Source organism: Nicotiana tabacum, chromosome 21 (genome assembly GCF_000715075.1).
Source record: "Nicotiana tabacum cultivar K326 chromosome 21, ASM71507v2, whole genome shotgun sequence".
Classification (NCBI taxonomy): domain Eukaryota; kingdom Viridiplantae; phylum Streptophyta; class Magnoliopsida; order Solanales; family Solanaceae; genus Nicotiana; species Nicotiana tabacum.
In genome coordinates, this window is record NC_134100.1 from 13,376,393 (window position 1) to 13,401,255 (window position 24,863).

At 34.5% G+C, this 24,863-nt stretch overlaps 1 protein-coding gene across 5 annotated transcripts; it reads left to right on the forward strand.

Moving 5' to 3' along the window:
• The first annotated feature begins 291 nt into the window (after positions 1 to 291).
• Positions 292 to 14,962, forward strand: LOC107765259 (protein PIN-LIKES 5). Of its 5 annotated transcripts, none has more exons than XM_075241568.1 (12): positions 292 to 481; positions 813 to 864; positions 4,861 to 5,126; positions 5,534 to 5,613; positions 5,853 to 5,977; positions 6,258 to 6,379; positions 7,026 to 7,247; positions 8,071 to 8,181; positions 8,301 to 8,401; positions 8,709 to 8,761; positions 9,739 to 9,924; positions 14,523 to 14,962. In XM_075241568.1, exons 3-12 carry the CDS (start codon positions 4,992 to 4,994, stop codon positions 14,528 to 14,530), a joined length of 1,143 nt encoding a protein of 380 aa, XP_075097669.1. In that variant the 5' UTR covers positions 292 to 481; positions 813 to 864; positions 4,861 to 4,991; the 3' UTR covers positions 14,531 to 14,962. The 5 variants fall into 5 exon arrangements, with proteins under 5 accessions (XP_075097669.1, XP_016439369.1, XP_016439366.1 ...); XM_016583883.2 differs by having other exon boundaries at positions 14,548 to 14,690; XM_016583880.2 differs by lacking the exon at positions 14,523 to 14,962 and adding an exon at positions 10,054 to 10,491.
• The last annotated feature ends 9,901 nt before the right edge of the window (positions 14,963 to 24,863 follow it).

Consider the following 24,863-nt stretch of genomic DNA (forward strand, 5'->3'; position numbering starts at 1 on the left):
TTTCCGGGTTTTGAACAGTATTTTCGCTCAGATTTATGTCTAAATGAAAAGTGGCTAAATTTCAATTATTTTTGAAATTAGGCTATTTTTAAACGATCAATTGTAAATCTGGCTATTTTTAAATTTCACCCGAAAAAAAAAATGTCCACCATATTGCACATCTACTAATTAGTCAGCTTTTTATGTTTAAAAAATTATTGGACTCTCCCATTCTGAAACCCAAAAATAAAATAAAAAATAAAATAAAATTGCAAAACGTGGTATATCAGGAACCCAACACCGCACCTATTTAAGGTCAGATTAGTGTTGGCAATAATATTTCTCTCCCACCTTTTGGAGTCTCACTCTATTCTTTCTCGAGTGAGCTTATGAGTTTTAAATTTTAATATTTTAAGTTTATTAAATAGGTTTTTTAACTCAAATATAAGTTTTGGGAAGAACTCTAGCTCCGCCTCAGCATCAAACCCATGCTTAATTCCAGGTTTTGCTCCTTCGCCACCTTTCTTTTATTTTTATATTAATTCTTTTGCCAATGCCTCTGTGTTAATTTTTTTCTATTCAATTATCTCTCTAACTTTGATTATCTTCTGTTTTGTGTGTGTGTTGGTTGATTGTGTGAAGTGTGTGAAATTACGATGAATTCTGATGCATTAGACTTATCTTTTTGCTGTAATTAAGAAGTTTTTATGAATGAGATTGCAGTGCTGACTTATTTCTGAATTAAAAAAGAATGGATTTCATTCTCTTACTCATTTATTTATGATTTCATGTTTATGATTTTCTTAAGTATTAATTCACTGTTGATTTATCAGTCTTCTCTAGCAATGGTTATATGTTCCTGGAAACAGTCTCTCTGCCCGAGAGGTAAGGTCTGCGTACATATTACTCTCCCCAAACCCTACTTGTGGAATTACACTGGGTTGTTTAAGATACCTAATATATATGAAATTTGGTTCCGAAAAAATTTGACTTTTCTAATGAAGTATTGTTATATAAGGATGTTGTTATAGAGAGGTCCGACTATATATGTGAATCTTTATGATAAATTTTAATATATATTTAACTAAAATAAAATAATCTGTTGTTATAGATTAAAATTCATTCATAATCAAATATATAAATTTTTACAGTATCAGTGTATATAACTTAAGTTCTACTTAGCTTTTTTTTTTTTTTTTTGCGTGGAGGGGCAAAAGTGCATATATTTCAAAGTTAAAGTATTTGGCCAAGCTTTTAGAAGGAAAAAAGTAATTTTGAGTAGAAGCAGAAGCAGTTAGTAGCATCAAAAGCACTTTTAAGATAAATATACTTAGAAGCACTTTTTAAAAATTTGGCCAAATATTAAATGTTGTTCAAAAGTACTTTTTAAATTAATTATTTAAATACAAACCACTTCTCACCTAAATGTACTTTTTTTTAGAAAATACTTTTAAAAACAAATACTTTTTAAAATTAAATTAATTTTAGAAGCTTCTGCAAACAAGCTATTATAAAGTTACTTGAAATAGCTTTAATCGTTGAGTTTTCGTTCCTTTGTTTTTTCCCCTAATGAGTGCTCTTGCACATGAAAATGAGTTGTCAATATACGTACTAATTATGTTTATTTTTTAATGTCTTCTTTGAGATTAACATAGTATGCCGCACATGAAGAAGATTAATTTTTGTATAATAGAAATACTAAATTAATGACATCTTGCTATAAAAATATTATGTTTGAGTTAAGTTCACTTTGTTTTGTTGTAATTAATCACATAACTTTCGGAAAAGGCAAGAATCTTCTATGATCTTGAATCTTGATTTCAAGTTTCATTACCATTAATTTCATTTCTTAAAAATACGTTATATTATATGTTCTTTATAACAGCATTTCACTATAACAGCCAAAAATACCGCAACAAACGAGGCTGTTATAGAAATATTTGACTGTACTAGTTTTTCCTTCTTTTGGGTGGTGTTTTTGCGCTATTCTTTTTTTAAAAAAAATAAGGACAATATTACAGTTGCTAAGTAATTCTGCCTACCAAATTTGAATTTGAGAGATGAAAAGAAATCGAGGTCGACCTATAAAAGTCAAAGGCTTTTTGGAACCAATTTTAAAAATACGTTATATTATATGTTCTTTATAACAGCATATCTCATAATTTTCGTTAAGGAGTATAAATATATGTAAAAACTACTGAAATATCAACAAATATTATATCTGAACACGTAAATAATATAATGAGTTTAATGCTAAAAATCTTAAAATTTGAACACATAAAATTTAAATCTCGGATCCACCGCGCTGAATTGGCTATGTTACTTTTTCTTGTCACTGTGGGTTAACTCCTTTGTTTTGGGAGAGGCTTGGCTTTAGTGCCTGATTAACGTCACAAATTATTTTCACAATTATAGTTTCTTGTTGTATTTGATGGCTAAGGCATGAATTATTTGGTACTAGTAGGTTTATCTATTGGTACTTTTTAAGTTAAATACAAAATGTGTTTGAAAATAATTTCCTAGTAATAAGTTTCATTAACAAAGCTTTAATTTCCTTAAAGTAAAAAATTCATTTCAAACAGAATTTCAATTTTCAAATACTTATTCGAATAAAATATATTTTTTAAAAATGATGATTTCGAGACGAACTTTAGGACCATATGCACATGTGATATTTTGAGCCCGTTTGGACATAAAAAAAAATTCACTTACTCTAAATCAGAGTTTTGCCATAAAATTTTCACTTTTCACTTGAAGATGAATTTTGAAATTTTCACTTTTCCAAAAATTTACTTTTCAAAATTTTCACTCAGATCACTCACAAAAATTCAAAAACAACTCAAAATTATATTCATGTCCAAATACAACTCTAATTTTCAAATACCATTTTCACTTGAAAAATAAAATTACTTTTTTTAAAATTTTACAATTCTTATGGCCAAACGGGCCCTAAGAAAGATGGTTGGTCTTACTCTAGTGCGTGACATAGACAGGTATGGTCTTTATATAATTGTGAGTTATAAGTATGGACCCTCACCTTCATTATTGGTTTCCAACCGAACTCTCCTACTGTCGCTTCCCCTATTGCCTCATGCCCCCAAAATCTGGAGGACCCCAAATTTACTCAATCTTTTATTATTATGACTAATATATACTATAGAATTTATATAAATAATTATTATAAATAAAAGTGTTATATTTTTGTTATTTGATTGAGGTTATTTTATACCAATAAGTTCATAAATTATGATAATTTTCTAACTCATTAATTAGTATATTTGCTTCATTTTCACTTTTAATTTTATTCTTTTTATATAGGAATTAAGATATATATCGACAACATAATGAATTTCTTTTACAATCTTCTCTGAAACTGCATGAATACAAAAGTATTCATGTAGCAGTTTTCTTTTAGTATAATTCAACATATTATATTAGGTTATTTACAATTTAATTTAGATATTCACCAATAAGTACTACTAATTAATAGAATGAACTACAATTATCGTTTAAATTGATCAGAAGGAGTAAATATTGTTGACACTGTCAATGCTCGAAACTTAAGTTATTGTGTTATATACGTTTATTTCTTTTTCTTGATTGTGATGATAGCCAAATTTTCAATATAATGACACCCCTTGACTTCTTGATGAGTTTGTTTCTTTATATTTTGACTCCCATTAATAAAAATTCTAGCTCCGCCCCTGAGTATTGGTGTTCAAACTTAAGTTATGACGTTATGTATGTTTATTTCTTTTTCTTGATTATGATGATAGCCAAATCAAAATTTTCAACCTCAACATCCGATAATCCACCACTTTATTCTTTGTGCTCTTCCCCCCCCCCCCTTCTTTTTTTGAAATTTACTATTGTTTGTCTTAAATGATTAATTTGTTATTTAGAAAGCAAATTTTGTTGCTAGTGTAAAACTTTTATAAAATAAATTTAATGGTTTCTCAATATGGTTTTGCCTCAGGCCAAAAGATCTATATATTGAGCCACCCCTGCCATCCAGCATAATTGGTAAATAGAGGCGGATCAATGGTCGAATTTATGAGTTCTAGATTTTGGACAAAAGAAAATTACATATTTGATCGCTCAGCCAAAAATATTTATATGAGCTAGTCTATATACATAAATATACACTAACTCTCTCTCTATATATATATATTATCTTTTTGGATGGACGGCTATACAGTGTAAACATTCATTCTAGCTAGAAAAGATAATTTATTTGTTACAGATAAATTAGTTATACAATAAATTTCTTACCAAAAATACAAGATTTTGGTAAAAATTGCTATATTACATTTTACCGTACCCGTAGTTAGAATTCTAACTCCGTCCCTGCTCATAATTAAATAGTGTCTTCCATGGCAACTTGTGGAGGGGATACGGGGGATTGGAGTTGTTGTGTATATATATATATGTATATACGTATATGAACGATAAATCTGCAATTACTTTGAATCTATTGAGTCTTTTTTGGTGAAGAAAAAAATTATTAATCACCACAAACAAAAATTACACACAAAACTGGTACTAATAAATTTGAATTTGCGCTTATATATATATACACACACACACACACGAAAGGAGAGTTCTACATATATCTTCTTGGCACATATAGACGGATCTATGACGAGTTCCATGACGAGTTCTATGAATTCAACTGAATCTGTTTTCTTACTTAAGCTATGTATACATGTATAAAGAGAAAATTAAAATGTACACATCTAACAATAAGATCGTGGATCACATTCATTCTAAATCTGCTGACTTTAAATTCTACAAATATACTATTTTTTTTCTTTTTAAGTTTTAGCCATTCCATATATGAACTCACTTTTTCTTGGTCTTTCTTGTTGCTGTCTCTTTCAGGATGTCTTGAGACAAAAAGGAGAGTTTACAAGTAGTATTAAATTGTACAAAAGGGATTACAGCTCTTTTTAAATACAATTAATTTTGTTGAGATTTAATTAGAGAAAAGAATATCAAGAAAAAGAAGAAAAATGGGGTTTTGGACATTATTTGAAGTGGCATCTATGCCAATATTGCAAGTACTCCTCATAAGTATTTTAGGTGCTTTAATGGCCACTGATTATCTCAAGCTTCTTCACTCTGATGCCCGAAGATCTCTCAATAAAGTAAGAATTTTCTTTATTTTTTAAATATTAATTTTCTTTTATATTATTTATGATATATTGACATGCATTGGCTTCTTATTTACTCACTTTGTCCCAATTTATGTGGTTGTGTTGGATTTCGAGAGTTAAACGTGTTTTTCTTTAATTACAATTTTTTCATATGCTTCTTCAATATTTTGAAGTGTTAATTATTATGGTTTATCATATTTTTTACGTAGTTTTCAAATATATATTTTATTTTTTAAAAAAATGAAAGATTTTATATCCAATTCTGCGGTTAAAATTATGAAATTTGTTTCTCGAAATTTGAACTAGCTATGGCTTATAACTTGGGACATAGACGGAGTACCTATTTTACGATATCGTCTATTTTTTAATTTTATATATTTATATATGTTTTTTTGTAGATCGTGTTCGTGGTATTTACGCCTTCTTTAATGTTTGCAAGTTTGGCAAAAACTGTCACCTTGGACGACATAATCTCATGGTATGTACTAACAAATTTGAACTTTTAATTCAGCATTAATATTATTCCTTTGTGGAAAAGTGCTCGTAGAAAATATAGGGAACTTCTAGTGTTAGAAATTATAGATAGTGAGAATCCATATAGCCAATTCAACTTACTTGAGATTAATGCATGCGGAATTGTTGCCCAAGATCAATGTCTAGATTTTGAGTCATTTAGTGGCAAAATTACAGCTAAACTTCTTAATTTTGGATTGTCAGGTGGTTTATGCCCATTAATATAGGGCTAACTTTTCTAGTTGGAGGAATTCTTGGATGGTTAGTTGTGAAAATACTGAAGCCAGATCTACATTTAGAAGGACTCATTATTGCTACATGCTCAGCAGGTACACAATTATCATTTTATTAGAAACTTTTTTATTACCTCCCCAGTTTCGGAAGGGAAGCCTTCGAGCAATGGTTATTGCCGTGTGACCTGTAGGTGACGGGTTCGAGCCATAAAATCAGTCACTGATATTTGTATCAAGGTAGGCTGCATACAATATCACACTTCCTTGGGGTGCAACCCTTCCCCCGAACTTACGTGAACGCGAGATGCTTTGTGTACCAGACTGCACCTTTTATATTTTACCAGTTTCTAATCTGATAATTTATCTTTTCAAACAGGTAATTTGGGGAACCTTCTTTTGATAGTAATTCCAGCAATTTGCAAGGAGAAACGTAGCCCATTTGGTGATCATGGAATTTGTGCTTCTGTTGGTCTGTCATATGCCTCTTTCTCCATGGCAGTAAGTTCTTATTGAAGTCGAGAGACATTTTTTTAAATTGTTAATTTCATCGTATGATCACTTTATTTTTCTCATTGTGTAACAATAAAGTCATAAAATAATTTTTTTTTATCACATTACTTAACTTCGGAAGGGGAGCCTTGGAGCAACGGTAAAGTTGTCTCCGTATGACCTATAGGCCACAGGTTCGAGCCGTAAGAGCAGCCATTAATACTTGCATTACGGTAGGCTATCGACATCACACCCTTAGGGTGCGGCCTTTCACTAGACCCTGCGTGAACGCTAAATGTTTTGTTCACTGAGCTGCCTTTTTATTAAAGTGACTGAACTTCTTCACTATAATAATAAAAGTGGTGCAACTATTTTTTGTCACGTTAATGTAACTAAATTATGCTACTTGAATCGGCCAGTTACTTCAATGTGATAAAAAAAAAGAGTTATGTGGTTTTAATATTGTAGTGGGTAATGTTCGTTTATTTTAATACGATATGAAATAGTTTTATGATTTTACTGTTATAACGGTAAAGCTCAGTGAACTATGTCCTTGTATATATTCACTGCATCAAATTTAGACCAACATCCATGAATTTGTGGTCTAAAAATTAAGTTCTAATTATTCTAACAATTAATTTTCTTGATTTTACAGGTTGGTGGTTTCTACATATGGACCCACACATACCATTTAATAAGAAGCTCATCTGTGAAATTTAAAGCACTAAAAGCAGCTGAGGAAGATGCTTTGAAGAAACCAAATAATGATTTTGATGCAAATGAAAAATCTCACCTTCTTGAAGAAGTTGACCAAAATGATCTTGCTCTTAGCATTGCACCAACAAAATCAACTGCATATGACCCTGAAAATCAAACTGTAAAATTCCCTCCCTTCTTTATTTTGGTTAATTTTATAACTTTAAAATATCTAAACTTTATCCACTATAAAAGTAAAGTCGTTAAACTTTACCAACCATAACAGTAAGATTGCAAAACTACTTTTTGTTTAAAGCAATTGAAAGGAAGATTGAATCCTCCGGGTGCAAGTTAAATATCAACTCAAGAAAGCGATAGGCAAATGGGTATAGGCCGGATCACAAGGGTCTATCGTAAATAATCTTACTTTGCATTTATGCAAGAGCCTGTTTCCACATCTCGAACCTGTGACCTTCTAGTCACATGACATCAACTTTACCAGTTACGCCAAGACTCCCCTTCTTGCTTATTATAACAATAGAATCACTAAATTTTAACCTCTTTAACGACAAAACCTACTGTCAAGGTGATTTGTCATTTTACTACTATATTATATAAAGTTAAATTATAATGTGACAAAAATTTATTTATATACTGTTATAGTGGGTGAAATTCAATTACTAATTATATGTAGCAAAATGATTTTGTGATTCTATTGTCATAGTGATTAAAGTTCAAAAGGATAGCCTTGGAACAATTGTAAAGCTGTTTTCGTGTGACCAATATGTCATGGGTTCAAGCTGTGGAAGCAACCAACAATGCTTGCATTAGGGTAAACTGTCTACATTACGGCCCTTGGGATGCGGCCTTTCCTCGGACCCTAAGTGAACATGGGATATCTTGTGCACCGGACTGTCCTTATTTTAGCGATTAAAGTTCAGAAATCGTACAACAACAAAAAGAAATAGGCATATTTCTGATTCATCAATCAATGTAACTTGCAGAAAGCATGTGAAAAAACAGACATGGAACCAAGAGAAGGGGAAGTATCATCATGGAGTAAATTTTTGCACAAAATTGTGGAGGAACTACTGGCACCTCCAACAGTTGCAGCAGTAAGTTCCATTTAATATTATCAACACTTGTTTTTTTTTTTTTAATTTGGAATTCATACAAAAGATGAATAACAAATAATAATTACTGTTTTTTTTTCATTTTTTGGTAAAAATTCCAGATTATAGGACTTATATTTGGTTCAGTAACATGGTTGAAAAACCTGATTATTGGTAGTGCTGCTCCCCTCAGAGTTATCCAAGACTCAATCAAATTACTTGGGTATGTTTCAATCTCCGTTCTTTTATTCAAGTTGATAAAATCAAATAATTTTATTATGGCCATATTGTGATGAAGAATTAACCTAAATAGCCGTCCACCACTAAAAATAACCAAAAAATCTATGATATATAATTCATATGTAATATATGTATAACCAGGTATAATAACAAATTGGCAGGCTATTTGTGTAAAATCCCTAATGTGATTTACATTTTAAATAAGATTAATAGTTACTAATATTCAAATTCTTGCTTCATTATATTCTTGTTTTGTGTGAAATTGACATCTCACCTTCCTCTCAATGCAGGGATGGGACCATTCCTTGTATCACTCTTATACTAGGAGGAAACCTCACCCAAGGTAAGAATGATGTCATTTCTTGTCCTGATGCTTAACTGAAAGTAATGATATTTTTAGCTATCAATTGTTATGAGGTAGTCATATAATAGGAATATCTCTTAGGAGTATAGAATATGTATAACTCTAAGAGTTTAACTTGTATACACTGACGATGCAAGCATAAAGCATTTTTACAGATTCTTTTAACATGTTCTATTAAGTAACATGTTTTATTTTTTAGGTTACTAATCTAACCATTTATGGATATACATTACTCTTTTAGGTGATTTGACAGTATAAAAGATCCTTCACACTGCCAGTGGATAGAAGTTAAAGCTCGTTAGTTTTTTAACTTGTATACACTAGGGGTGGTAATTTGAGATCCATTTGACCCGCCCAAGGTTGGGTCGGTCATTGACTCGCCCATTTGTTCAACTCAGCCTATCTTAACCCAGAACATCTTAGCTCATCTAATGTTGGCTGATTTTTGGTTCAAATTGGTCAAACCGCTGCTAAAATATCTTTAAAATAATTCTTTTTTGTTTGATATGTCATATATGGCCATAACAAAAGAAAAAAAAATTTTATACATAAGTAAATAGTTCATAAGAAAATAATAGACATTAATTAAAGTTTGATAAGAGTTGGATGAGTTAGGTTATGACCCAAATTTTAGTCCATCTTGAACCAACCCATCTCAACCCAAGTAACTTTTGGGCGGGTCATTTGACCGACCCATTTATTGACTCAGCCTGTTTTGACCCGCCCAAAATCTACCCAACCCGCCCATTTGACACCTTTAGTACTACTAACAATATAACTAATTCTTACATTACCAAGGTATTTTAACATATTGTAACATGCCTTATTTCTATGTTATTAATCCAATCTTTTATGAACAATATGATAACATAAAAATAGTTTACATTGTGTTGTCCTAGTTCTCAGATTTTTCTTTTGAGACATTGAAGTTAACTTCTGCATTACCAACTTGACAGGATTAAGGAAGGCAAAAGTGAAACCAATGATCATAATATCAGTGGTATGTGTGCGGTATATATTCAGTCCTCTAGTAGGAATTCTAGTTCTTAAAGTAGCAGACAAACTAGGATTCCTTGCAGCAGATCCCCTTTACAAATTTGTGATAATGATTCAATACACATTGCCACCCGCCATGAATATCGGTACGCTTCAAACGCTCTTATTTCGTGTAAATTAACCTGTTGTAGCAAGTTATCTGTCTTATTTTCGATTAACTGTTGAGAACGATGAACTGATATATTATGATTATGGCGATATATATACTGGTGCAGGAACAATGACGCAACTATTTGACGTAGCACAAGAAGAGTGTTCAGTCCTTTTCTTGTGGACTTATTTGGTTGCAGCATTTGCACTTACTATTTGGTCCACTGTATTCATGTGGCTCTTGTCCTGATTGTCACAAGAAGACACAATATGAAGATATTATATAATGGTGTGGTGTGCTTTAAAGTAATCTTGATACACATCCTACATTCCTACTTTGGGGAAAAATTTGTGAAATATATACCCTATGGAATTAGGTATTAGAAATATTCCATCAGAATAGATATAATACTAGTGTGTGGGACCATTCTATTTGTTTTATTTACCCTCATTATTTTGTTTTTCACTACTATGTTTTTAGCTTCAATTCTTTCAAGTAATATGACCCCCTTCATAAGGTGCTTGTATGTTGTTCTATATATGTAAGGAAAGTATTTAGTTGATTGTCCTTTGTACATTTATTTATTTCATGGCCAATAGTCAGTAGCTTTAGCATGAAATCATAAAGTTTAAATCTTAAATTCGCCTATGACGATGAGCATAAGGTTACGTGAGGAAGCAATAAAGAATGAGATACTAGTTTTCTGACATAATTTTGTTTACACTAATAACTGAAAATATCCAAGCAAACACATGCTCTATTTCCTAGCTGACTGGTATGCTTTCCATCTCATAGAAAGGTTAGTTGAAACTTAGGTCGATATAGGCTTGAGGAATATTTGTGACATTCCCATGTTTTTTTTGACGTCTAGGTTGTCTTATATTCAAAAAAGTGCAAGAGGGGGGCTAGACCTGACCTCACAAAAATACAACAATGGTGATGCAATCACCCCAAAAGAAGGACAGGAGGTTCATATATATACACCCTCCTTCCTTAGATCTATGAACAACATTAACTAACAAAGAAATTAGATTTTTCATACTTTGTCCTTATACTGGGAAGTTGTCATTTATCGAGGAGAAAGAGCCCTTTTGCATTGCTAGGCAATTCTTGGAGTGAGTGATACAACCTTCTCTGATTTGTGGTTGTAGCCAATTTAGCAAGACAATTCGCAACCTGATTCCCCTCTCTGAAACAGTGCCTGACCGTAGCTCTAGTTTGTTTAATGATGAGGGAGCTCTGTCTATAACCTTTTTAATCTTCATGTTATTAGGATTTCCATCCGTGAGCATATCCACTATGATCTTTGAGTCCAGTTCGATAGAGAAATTAGTGTACCCATTCTGACTGCACCATTTCCCTCCAAACTCTGCTGCTTTAGCCTCTGCCATGGTATGATCATCACAGCTGATATGAATAGAAAAGGCCGCAATAAGGTCCCCTTGACTGTTCCTGACTACCCCTCCAATGCCTGCCTTACCACTTTCTTTGCAAAAGCTTCCATCCGTATTAACTTTGATAGTGTCGGGTAGTGGAGACTCCCATGTAACTTGTATCCATTTCTGATATGGTCTGAGTCTCTCGACCTTATCACATAATAAAGTCCATTCCATCTGAGTGTATTCACCTGGTACCATGTTGGAGATAGCCGTTTTCAATGTCCATGTAATTTGGTGTCGCATCGAGTTCAGCTGAAACTTCTTTTGTTTTCCATATTTGCATGCATTTCTTTGTTTCCACAGTTCCCAGCATATGATTGTAGGAGCTATCTGAAGCATTTGATTGTGCATTTTATTATTGGCCGTTGTTTCCCACCATCTTTTGAAGGTAGCAATAATAGGCTCCTGCTGATGTTTGATTCCAAATGCATTACCTATGTTGTTCCATATGAAGATGGCAGCTTCACTACCATTAAAGACATGTTGAACTGTTTCTACCTGCGCAGAAGAACAACAAGAACATCTGGAAATAATGTTAGTACCAAATCTGCAAATAACATCATCAAAAGGTAACCTATTTTTGAAAATTCTCCAAGAGATAAAGGACATCTTAAAAGGGAGAGAGTTATGCCAGATTTTGTTTATGAAGATATTTTTCTGTTTCTTGAATCTAATAGAATGCCATGCTGAGTTAGAAGAAAATCTCCCATCATTAGAAGTAGTCCAAACCGGGAAATCATCCTCATTTTGGTCACCTATATCCAGTTGAGCAACACTATCCATAATATGCACGGGAAGAACATTGTTGAGTTTGACAATATTCCATTCTCCATTAATTATGAAGTATTTCACCTGTACTTTAGAGGATCTTCCACTACCTTGTAATATGTTGGCCAATGCACCTTTACCTGTCCAGTTATCCCACCAAAAGGTATAATTACCTTTTTGTATTTCCCATCTAATGTTTTCCTCTGCTTTGTCTCTGATTTTGAGCATGTTTCTCCAAATATGAGAATTAGAGGGATTTGACTTTTTGTTCACTGGATGGGCTCTTTTGCAATATTTATTCTTGAGAAGGTTGGCCCATAGGGAGGGGTGAGTTCTGAATCTCCACCATCTTTTAATGTTAAGTGTATCTATGATATCCTCCATTTTTCTAACACCGGCTCCTCCCTCATCTTTGGGAAGACAAAGATTATTCCATGAAGACCAATGATATTTGTTTTTACCTTCATTTGTGCCCCAAAAGAAGTTTGCAAAGTGTTTCTCCATGAGCTTAGTAATTCCTTTAGGAGGGTTCATAGCCGAAAGGATGTATGTGGGGAGGGATTGTAAGACATGTTTAATCAAGATCATTCTCCCTCCAAAGGACATCATATTGGCTTGTTATCCATTAAGTTTCTTGACCACCTTAGAGAGCATACCGTAAAAAAGATTGCTAGTCTTCCTCCCAAAATAAATGGGGCATCCCTGATAAGTGAAAGAGAAAGACTTATCCATATAGCTTGTGGCATTCTTAATTCTATTGATTCTAGCAGCGCAGGTGTCACACCTCCTTTTTCCGCCCCGCGAGGGGCAAGGGAGTTTTTTTCAATTAAAGGACAATCGAAACGGGATTGGTTTATTTATTTCAGAGTCGCCACTTGGGAGGTTTAGGGTGTCCCAAGTCACCAATTTTAATCCCGAATCGAGGAAAAGAATGACTTCGTATTACAGTCTGCGTACCAGAAATTCGGATAAGGAATTCTCTTAACCCGGGAGAAGGTGTTAGGCATTCCCGAGTTCCGTGGTTCTAGCACGGTCGCTCAACTGTTATATTTGGCTTGATTATCTGATTTTATACATGTTAAACCTATGTGCAAGTTTTAAACTCTTGACCGCTTTTATTATTATTTTTTACGAGAATTGCCACGTCGTGAAAATATATCTCGAACCACGTTACATCAATGCACCCGTGGTTATTGACATATCTCGACTCGGTTGAGATTTGGATTTGGGTCACATAAATGTGCACCCGAATTAGGAAAAATAAATTATTAAGACGTGCCTAAAGCAACTAACGTATTGTTATTTTGGGGAAGGCCGTAAAATTTGCTAAACGGCATGTCCCGAATTCTAAGAATTTTTAATATATATACATTTAGAAGGCCCCGTAGCTTCTACATTTTTTGTTTGTCGAGGCTCGTCTCATTTATTATTAAAAGGAATTTACAACGTCATGGAAATGCATCTCGGGCCACGCCACAATCAATGTGCCCGTGATTAGAGACGTATTTCGATCCCGTTGAGATTTGGATTTGGGTCACATAAATGTGCACCCGAGTTTAAGAAAATTAAATTATTAAAGGCGCGCCTAAAGCGACTATCGCGTTATTATTCCGGGAGGGTCGTGAGATTTGCTAAACGACCTGCCTTGGAAACTGGATGCTTTGATATATACATTTGACGAGGGCCCCGCAGCTTGCGCTTTTTTACTTGGCGAGGCTCATCTCGTCCTTATTTTAAAAGGATATCCTATAGCAGCTACGTTTCTTGTCGCGTTTGTCTCTACTAATTGGAAACAGAAATAGTCCTAGTTAATTGCATGCTTGCAGGTTATTTATAGCAGGATTCAAAATGCTTTTATAGAATAAGAAAATATGACTACGCACACGGACAACTGATTGAACATTACGGGCCCAAATCCAGCTCATGCGGGATGGGCCAGACCTGGGCCACTGTTTGTTCGATGCGGGCCTGCTTGGTCTGTTTTGACCTGGGCTCGACCCCTGTGAGGTTGAGACCGTAAACTTGTGTTCTTTGTTCTAAAGGTGTGGCTGATCAATAATTATAACAAAGCAATTCATCCAAAGGAGATGAACTTGGATAATTTCATGCTTGGCATATATTAAACGATATGTTACACAATTAAACCAAGTCTGGGATACAACCTATTGTATTGGGCATATTTTTTACCTAACAGCATACATATATAAACTAACATCCAACTAATCTACATTGATATCTACTAGACATGCAGGCTACTTCCAATACCCAAACAGGAATGAAAATTATTATACATTACATGATATTTAATGTAACAATCTATGTATAAAAGACATTCTTCAGGTCTTTTCTTTTGTATTCATGCTCAACTTTCCAATTACATTGACAGTGTATTAGTTGTGTACCTGGTATAGAGAACAGAAGAAGGAAAATGATCAGTTGAGTGGTACACAGCAAGCACAGCAGCAGCAGGTAAACAACACAACACAGGAACAACCAAAACAGCCACAATGATGAAGCTCAACAAGTGATCGAGCAATGGACAGACAATCCCAGAAAACAGAGCAGAGAGACAGCAGGAAACCCAAGATATCGAATGTAACAGCAACAGAAAATCCAATAACCACAAAGCTCAGCAAATACACAGTACAGTTCCGACAATCAGGAAGATTGGCCAGAACAGCTCAACCAACTTAGTTCCTTGTGCAGTTTTGGACAGTGTTTAGTTAAAGTGTTCTGAAAATTTTCTCTTTGTTTTCTCTTTTTCTGAAGACTAAAAGTCCAGCCCCTTTTAAGTTATGAAAATAGCTTATTTATAAGCCAAACAAACCAGTGCAGTCAAGCTGCCCTGGATTCTGCCAATTGCAGACTGCCCATACCTATTAAACCCCATGCCTAAGCATCTTTTTGATGCCAGCCACTTTGTTCCCCACGCCTGGCTTATTCCTTTTGTTCAAGAGTTATGGGTTCATTTAAGTATTCATTTTAATTCTCATGCTCTTATGTCTTGTTCCCCATTGACATTAATTTAATCCTAATTCAGTACCCTACTTGTCAGCTCACTTAAACTAAGCTTTTTCTGTTCTTTTAGAACCCCATACTACCCTTGTTAAACCTTGATTATTACTGCCCTAAACCCATTGCAGCATCAGGGCATTTTGAACTTCTGAAAGTTCAAATTCAGAACTGCCCTGGACTGAAACTTTTCAGTCGTTTTGCAATGCAAACAAACCCATTTCAAACAATGTCGGGCATTCAGTCAGTGACATGGTTCAATTAGTCATGTGAAATTATTAGCTCATTTGATCAATTAGTTATAGAAAACTAATCGACGACGTTTATCGAGTCGACTATACTAAATATAACAGGTAATAATCAGTCGTTCATATAAACAACACGTACAGGGTCCCGAAAGACTTCAGACAACTTTTGTTCAATCACTGGGAGCCTATATGAGTTAACTTATTTGACGACTATCCTAATCGAACATGTTTATCACAGGATACGTTCAAAACATACACAGAAAACAATCGACCAAATAAAAGGTCTTTGACAGAGATGGAAGAAATTAAGAAAAATACCAGACAATAACAAACAATCACAACAAAGCATGCTAACAACTTAATTATCACTCGAATAAAACATAAAGGCAAAGAAAAACTTACCAAAAAATGTCCAAACAAAATTGACCCAAGTCTGACTCAACTTTGACCATTTGAGGCCGAACAAACTTTAATCAGGGTGTTCTCACACGAGAACACCTTGATTAAGGTCTATTAGACCTCAAACCCTGTTAAGGCTGGCCGGTTTCCAAGGCTATTCGTGTTCTAGGGTTTGGATCTTTAGATCTGGTTTTTTAGGAGTTGTGGGTAGATTCGGACCAAACCAAGCCTGGTTTGGTCACGAGGGGGGTCAGGGGAGTGTCTGGTATGAAGATGGTGAGGTTTGGTGTAGGTCAGAGCTTGACTCGAATCTTCAAATGAAGATTCGAGATGAAGGAAAGTGATTCGAGGCAAAGGGATAGCAGATCCATGTTCAGGACAGTGAGGTGGTCCTAGGGTGTTCAAGAGGTGGTCATCGGCGTTCATGCCGCCGGGTTCTGGTGAAAGGGAAATCAGGGCGGCTGCTAGGGTTTCGGGGGGGTTCAGTGTTTGGTGAAGACGATGAGTGGAGGGGGGTTCGAATAGGGGGCGTGGGGTACGATAGAAAGCTTATATACGATCTAGGGGTTTAGATCCTGGTCGTTGGATCAAATGAGATCTATGGCCAGGATCTATTCACTTAGGGAAGACGGTGTCGTTTGGGTTTGATAGTGGGTGAAACCGGGTAAGGCTGGATCGGGTCAAAATTTGACGGGTTTAGGGGGAAGGCCTGGGTCCGTTGGATCAAAGGGTTGGACGGCTCAGATTAATTGCCTAAGACGACGTCGTTTGGGGTTGAATGAGTGGCCTGATCAGGACCGTTCATTCGAATCAAATCAACGGCTCAGCACAGGGACGCGGATACGGCGTCGTTTGGGACGTACCCGGGCAGCTCATGTTTGGACTGGACCTGTGTCCTGGTTTTGGGCCTGATTTTAATTCATTTTGGGCCCAAACCAACTTCATTACTCCTTTTCTTTTTTGTTGTTTTTCTTTAAAAAATGAAATTAAAATCATCATTAATTTAATTATTTAACCTAATTATCACACACATATCACAACCCAGCATAAAAGATGCATATATATTTTTTGGATTTTCTTTTAGTGATCGAATTACGGTTTAATTACCATGACATACATACTTTGTATTTTGATCGGTAAGATTAAATGCAAAATGGGCCGAACCACGAATGACTAACAGCACATGTCATGAAAAATTGAAAATTTGTACAGCGAGGTCACTGGTCACTATTTTTGTTTTCTTTTGGAGCGTTTGTCCGTGAAGCAAAAATCACGTGCTTACAGCAGGTGTGAGGGGCTGTGATAAAGAAGCTCTTATCGTTGTTAACTTTCTGTCCATAAGCCTTTCCATACATGCCAATAACCTTTTTGATTAACTTGAGAGTCATGTTGTTTCCACCACAGAATATAACAATATCATCAACGTAGGCTAAATGATTGATCATCGGACCTCTCGGATCCATGCTAAAATGAGTGAAACTGATAAAGTCATTTAGAGCATTTAGAGATCTAGAAAGAACCTCAGCTCCAATAATAAACAAAGAAGGGGATAAGGGATCTCCCTGTTTGAGGCCCTGAGTAGATGTGAAAAAATATGTTCTAGCCCCATTGATGATGATAGAGTACCATATATCTTGTAGAAGTCCCCAGATCATGTCAATCCAATTCTCAGAGAAACCAAATTTCCTCATAACTGCTATCAGAAAGGTCCAGGAAATTCTATCATAAGCTTTTGCCATGTCAAGTTTTATAATAACATTGCCTCCTCTGTTCTTCTTGTTCACGCCCTGAGCAATCTCCTGAGCTAGAAGGATATTTTCAGCGATCAATCTTCCTTTCACAAAGCCAATTTGATTCTCTGATATAAGCTTCCCAAGAATAGGATTCAGCCTTCTGGAAAGGATCTTGGAGATAATCTTGGCAGTAAAGTTACTCAAACTAATAGGTCTCAAGTCGGAGAAACTATTAGGGGAGTCAACTTTAGGAATAAGAACTAAACAAGTATGAGAAAAACATTTAGTGAGCCTCCTGCCATTGAAAACAGCTTGAACAAAATCAGTGATATCCTCCTTAATGATATCCCAACAGGATTGAAAGAATTTCCCATTATAACCCTCCGGCCCTGCTGCACTGTCAGGATCCATGTTAAAGACAACATCTCTAATCTTCTTTGTGTCAGGAATGGCAGTGAGACTTTCATTATCTGCATCAGTTACACATCGAGGAATACAGTTGATGATATCATGATCATTGTAGTGATGATTGATGTTAAAGAACTGTTGAAAGTGATGGACAACTGCCTTGCCTATTAGCATCCCCCTCAATCCATTGGCCTCTATGATATTTGATTTTAACAATTTGCACCCTTCTCCTTCTCCCTCTGATGGTGCTATGGAAGTATTTAGTGTTAGCATCTCCTTCTTCAAACCAGTTCACCCTAGCTTTCTGTCTGAGAATGTCATCGTGCATCCCCATATATCTAATGTACTCAGCTTGTCCTTTGTTCAGTTCAGTTCTGGTTGTATCATTACTGTTCATAAGATCCATTTGTTCAAGGTCTTTCATTTTATCTTCCCAGTATTGCACTTGGTTAAAAACATTGCCAATGTCGTCTATGGACCATTGAGTCAGTCTTCTGCTCAGTATTTTAAGCTTTTGATGAAGTCTCCACAGAGGATTTCCATTGACATGATTTCTCTAAACTTCTTCAACTACCTGCAAAAAAGTTGGTTGATTAGTCCAAAAATTAAGAAACTTGAAGTATTTAGGACCCTCCTGGTTAGAGTCCTTGCATTGAATTAGAATAGGTCTATGGTCAGAGCCAATTCTAGCCAAATGATTGACAAAATTATTTTGAAAGATTCGGGACCAATCATCATTGATAAACACTCTATCCAATCTCTTCCATATTCTTCTTCTTGGCTCCCAATTGTTACATCATGTGTCTTTTGGACCAACGAAACCCAGGTCCATCATACCACAGTTATCCATGCAATTGTTGAATTCTAGACTTTTGTTCATTCTGTGAGGTCTACCACCTTTTTTCTCATCCGGATCTAAAATGATGTTGAAATCACCTCCAATGCACCATGGACCGTTCACATGAAGATTGGTTAACTCAAGACTATTCCATAGCTCTCTCCTTTCTTCAGGAGTGCATTTAGCATATACTGCTGTGATGTAGAGAACACTATTGGCAGCTCCATAATGCAATTTGATAGTAAGTTGTTGATCATGGTTGCTCAGAATAGTAGTCATGTTGTTGCCTGACCACATAATCTAAATCTGACCATTTGAATTAGAAATACAATGTTGATAACCAAGGAACCTCCTGCACCTTTCTATTTAATTAGTACTAATAAAAGGCTCCATAATAGCAACAAGTTCCACCTTATAGATGGAGATCAATATTTTGAGCCTTGGCAAGGCTTTTTTGGTATTCACGCCCCTAATGTTCCAAAAAATGGCATTTATCATGGAAACAGTTCAGGCTAGCATGAGTGTCCCCCTTTCGGAGGTGTAGTATCTTTGTTTTTGTTCTTCTTTACTTTTTTCCTTTTCTTTTCTTTGGAGCATATGATCTGGAACGACTCATCCTTTAACTCAGTTTGTATTTGATCTTCAGGAACCATAATTGTCATCCTATTAGGCGATGTCACCTCTATTTGTTGACTAGTCACATATCTATCCTGTTTTAAGTTGGATTCCATATTGAGATTAACTACCATCTCAATCCCAGGAAGATTTCGGATTTCAGTAGGCACACTAGTAGATTCATTGACATAATCACTTAGGTTAAGGGCTCTCTTTTGAATTTGACTGTTTTCATAGTCACCCCTCTCACACATGTTCTCATTTTCTCGAATGGACTCCTGCATATTCTCCCTTGTTCCAATATCATTGGTATAAGCTTTCTGCTCCTGCTTGTCTAACTTAGATCTCGAAGGCAATTGATCATTAACAGCCTCAGTTTTTGTCGTTGACTGCCTTAGTTTGCTCATTGAAAGCCTTAGGTTGATCTCCCAATTCACAAACATTAGCTTGACCTCCCTGTTCACAAACATTGTCCTCAGCACTGTTCTGGTTCATGTTTTGAAGGGCCAAGCTTATTTTTTTGTTATGTTTCTTCCTCCAACTATAGTCATCAGATAAGTTGTACATTGGTTTGAACAAGACTTTGGCTCTCTTCTGGGGAAGTTTTCTGTTTTTGCGTTTTTTGGTTTTTTCCCTCGATCTCTCCCTGATGTTGCTAGGTGGTTGTTGCAAGTGTTTATCAGACTTAGACTCATTATTTTGCATTCGACTAATTTTGTTAACAGTCTGCTCAGTATTAGTAGCAGTTCCAGTTTTATCAATTTCAGCAGATTCATCAACCTCAAATTCTTTATTTTGATCAACTAGTATCAAATTTTCACTATAGACAACAGTTCCAGGATTCTGTTTTTCACTTTTTTCCTTTTGACTGAAACTGGTGACATTCCCATGTAAATCCTCATTACTAAATGTTTCTGGTCCACGATTGTGTTGGGCTAATATGGCTCAAAGATACTTTTGATATGGTGTGATATTGTTCATTTTGGGTCAAACCCAAGCTTTACACTAGGGGTGTACAAATGAAACCGACAAACCGTACCAACCCGATAATCCGAGTCAAACAGAGAAAAAGAACTCGACTATGGTTTGGTGTTGGAAAAAAAACCCGACAATATTTTGTTTTAACTAAAAAAAGTCAAATCGAAATCAAACCAACCCGACATTATATGTATAGAAATTCTAAATATATTTAGTACATTAAAATATTTATTATAGTGTAGTTTATAAATATTTCTTAAGCTTTTTCATAGTTTTATCTTTTAACGTATTATTTCAGGCTTGGACTAATAATTTTTGGATGCTCCAATAAGTTTTATAGTTCATAAATGTTAGTAACTCAAATAAATTTTAAACCAAAATCAAATCAAGACTAATGCTAATAAAAGACATTCAATTCAATTATACTATGAATGAAAATAGTGTTGGATATATGTTTTATAGTTTTTCTATGGTTTAGATAAAATGTATAATTTATTTTTCTTTTAGTGGTTAGTCATGTCAATAATAGTACTTATTGGTTGTAATTTAAATTGTATTTGTTTTCATTATGGCTTATTAATGATATTTATTTTATACGATTTTATTATCTTTATTGTTGAATATTTTAGTACAATGCCATGACGCATCTCATATTTATGTTATTTTATTGAAAAATGTCTTATATAGTTATGTCTTACTAGGATTAAAGAAATATTTGGAGCACAAATTTCACGTTTTGTGCTATGAAGACTTTATGGGGGAAAAATCGAAAAAACCCGAGAAAAACCGAGAGTAAAAAATCTGACTTTTATTGGTTTGATTTGGTATTTAGTTTTAATAACCCGATACAATTGGTTTGGTTTAGTAATTAGAAAATCCGAACCAACCTGACCTATGTACACCCCTACTTTACACCATTAAGTGGTAGTTTGGTGTGATGGATGAACAAAATTAATCTTAGGAAAAAAATTTGATACTATTTTATCCCTTATTTGGTTACTAATATTTGGATAAGTTATTCCTGGATTAAAATTAGTATTGGGATAACTTAGACCTGCCAGAGGGTGGAATAGTAATCCCAAATAAGTTATCTTAGGATAAAACAGTAAATTGACAATTCCATGATTAATACAACACCAAACAATCAGCGTAACTAATTCCAGTGTAACTAATACTAGCATAACTAATTGCATCATAACTTGTCTTCAAACCAAATAATCATAAGAGTATCCAACTCCTTATAATTAGCTTATTTTTCTTCTCTGCTTTTCACGTAAGACTTTGTTCACACACAACTACCGCATTGAAATCTCTTTTGAGCTTTCTAGTTATTCTTCTATTGTTTTTTCTTATCTACCAGTCAATCACTTTTTTGAATCACCATTTGAAGTCAAGTATACAGGCAGATGTAGAGGTTTGCAATGATCATATGAATCCAAGAGAGAGAACCCACTGCATGAGTACTAATGGGCCTGGGCTTAAACATTACAACTAAACCCCAATCAACACCTACCTTAGTCCCGTAAAAATTTGCTTGTTGAAATGTGGTATCTTTACGCAAATAGCCGATCATATTTATTGTTTATTTTTTCTAGCCATATACATAAATTATACATAATGATATACATATAATATATAAATTATGCATGTATTATACCTCAAACGGCTATTTTTAGTTTAAAGTGATTGGGTGGGCTGCTATTCGGGTTAATAATATAACAGACATTTGCATAAAATAGACGAAAAATAGCCAGTTCTTCATTAAAATAAGCTTGAAAAGACATTTCTCCCCTATGCTCTTCTTCTTTTCTTCGTGTCTCGAATTTCAGGACATTGTCCTACAGTTTCACTTGTATAAGTACGAACTCCAGAACGTGTCATGGATTTTACTCGATATCAATTTTATAAGTTCGAATTGTAGGACGCTAAACGAACTTTAAGAAAAACTCGTTTAATATGTGCAGTGAGCATTTAGCATGTTTATTTCTGTTGAAGCACATTGAATTTACTATCATCTGCTGATGTTTTGTCAGATTTATCAATTATTAACATGCCCATTTTGAAGAACTAGCTGAAAGTCAGAAATGTGCTAGTTTAGTAGTATCTTAACAAATCAAAGTTTTTAAGATGAGTAGACCCAGTCTGCCTTTTACAGAATTGGCACACTTTTTAGAGTCCTAACATGCGGGGCGGTTCAAGCACATGCGGGGCCTAAAGTCAAAATTTAATATGAGACCTAAATTTTTAAAAGAAAGTTATAAGATATATTTTTGTTTGAAGTCTATTCTTCTAGCTTTCCGAGACATAAAGTTAATAATTTTTTTTTATAATCGATTTTCTCTAATAATTCCTTTTCAATTGATAATATAGTGAACTTATTTAACCTTTCTTGAGATTTTGGATAAGATTTTAGAGAGCAATAGAAGTATAGAACTATTGAAAGCTTAAAAGTATTGTTGAACACTTGAACTAATCAAATCTTGGAGAAAGAATGTGGGTAATGAAATCTTTGAGAAAGAAGGTGTCACGACCCGGATTTCCCACCCTCGGGAGTCGTGATGGCACCTACTCGTAGAAGCTAGGCAAGCCACAAAATTTTGAAAATTATTTACTACTTTGTTTTATTCCTTTTAACAACTTGTTTTAACAGGTGATAATCATTTAAATAATAGCGGAATATGAGATTAAGCAGAAGACTTAAACAAAATAAACCAAAATAATACGGAAATCAACATATGCCTCTACCCAGAAACTGGTGCCACAACATTCATGGACTATCTATGATTACTACATACAAACGTTTGAAAGAATGAACACTATCTGTCTCGGATACAATGATAACAGAACAAAATAACTGATAGAAGAGACGTCAGTCCTGCGAACGCCTACAGGACTACCTCGGAATCTCGGTGGACTGAAAGCTGACTCCCAAGCTACTGCTGCTGACCCAGTGTTGCTCCGGTATCTGCACATAAGTGCAGTGTGTAGCATCAGCACAACCGACCCCATGTGCTGGTAAGTGCCTAGCCTAACCCCGGCGAAGTAGTGACGAGGCTAGGACCAGACTACCAAATAAACCTGTGCAGTTATGTAATATACAGCAGAAAGTAAAGCAGGAATAAACAAGTAAAGATGGGAGGGGGGAAACATGCTTCGGGAGAATAACAGGTAAAAACAGAATATCAAGAGAATTACAAGAGAATCAAAAATCCAACCACTAACAGGAATAAGGAAAACAAAGGCAGATTTCACTTTCTTTTCATATCTTATTGCAGGCGTGCAACCCGATCCCATTTCCTGTATCTCGTGGCAGGCGTGTCACCTACTCCCATTTTATTATATCTTTTGGTATGTGTACCACTCACTCCCATTTCATCATGTCTTGTGGTAGGCGTACCACCCGCTCCCATTTCATCATATCTTGTGGTAGGCGTACCACCCGCTCCCATTTCATTATATCTTGTGGTAGGCGTACCACCCGCTCCCATTTCAAGCCAACAATAATCACAAGGAATCCCGGCAAGGGAACCAGAGTAATATAACAACTTTCCGGCAAGGGAACAATGATATTTCTACAACATCCCGGCAAGGGAACAATACTATCAAAACAAATATCCCGACAAGGGATCATTAATATCAAACAAACATCCCGGCAAGGGAACAATGGTGCTAATAACATAGTAAGCGCAATAAACCACAACGGAGTCATAACAATTATAATACAAGACTCACGGGCGTGTTTGATAGCAACGTATAGATACTCATCACCATGCCTATGTAGACATGTAATTTTGACCCTTCCTGGAAATTTATACCATTTCAGTGCTTAGATATTTCTTTTAGTTTTAATATTGTTAATTTGCCTATTTTTTACCTTTCAGCTTTATCTTCTCTTAAAATGAAAACTACAAAAACAAAAAAAAATTAGCTTATTGGTATTTTATCTATTTACTTTTATTTTATTTTTATAAAAAGATTAGAAGAAAATTAAATAAAATAAAATATTTACTTAGTTTAGTTTTAAATTTGTACGTTCTAGTATATATTGAGTAGTATTTAAGTTTTATTAATATAGTAATTTTATGTTTTCTTTTAAAATTTGTGTTATCTTAAATATACTAGTATATTTATAATGCTATTTTTAATTCAATCTTAGAAGAAAAAAGAAAGAAAGAAAGAAAAAAAAAATAATAAAGAAGACGTGAAAAAAAAGGAAAAGAATGAAAAGGAAAAAGTTAAAGTAAAGATAGGAAAATAACAGTTTAAAATGTTAATACGTGATTTTACTAGTGAATTACATCTAGTATTTTTTTATTTGCCTTATTTTATTCCTTCTTTTACCTTCTAGAATATGACACATCATCTTTAAATTTTGTTTCTTTTATAACCAAGGAGAGCACAAACATACGACATTTTTATTAGTAGGGACCACACGTCTTTTTCTGATTTCTGGAGACTTCCTCTTCAAGCAGAAAAGGATAGATAAAAAATAAAGA

What these genes read in the sequence shown, in the direction of transcription:
- LOC107765259 (XM_016583880.2), top strand. Translation starts at nt 4,992, where the DNA reads ATGGGGTTTTGGACATTATTTGAAGTGGCATCTATGCCAATATTGCAA. An exon ending in CCCGAAGATCTCTCAATAAA is followed by an intron (nt 5,127 to 5,533) that starts GTAAGAATTTTC and finishes GTTTTTTTGTAG; the next exon opens with ATCGTGTTCGTGGTATTTAC. An exon ending in ATGCCTCTTTCTCCATGGCA is followed by an intron (nt 6,380 to 7,025) that starts GTAAGTTCTTAT and finishes TTGATTTTACAG; the next exon opens with GTTGGTGGTTTCTACATATG.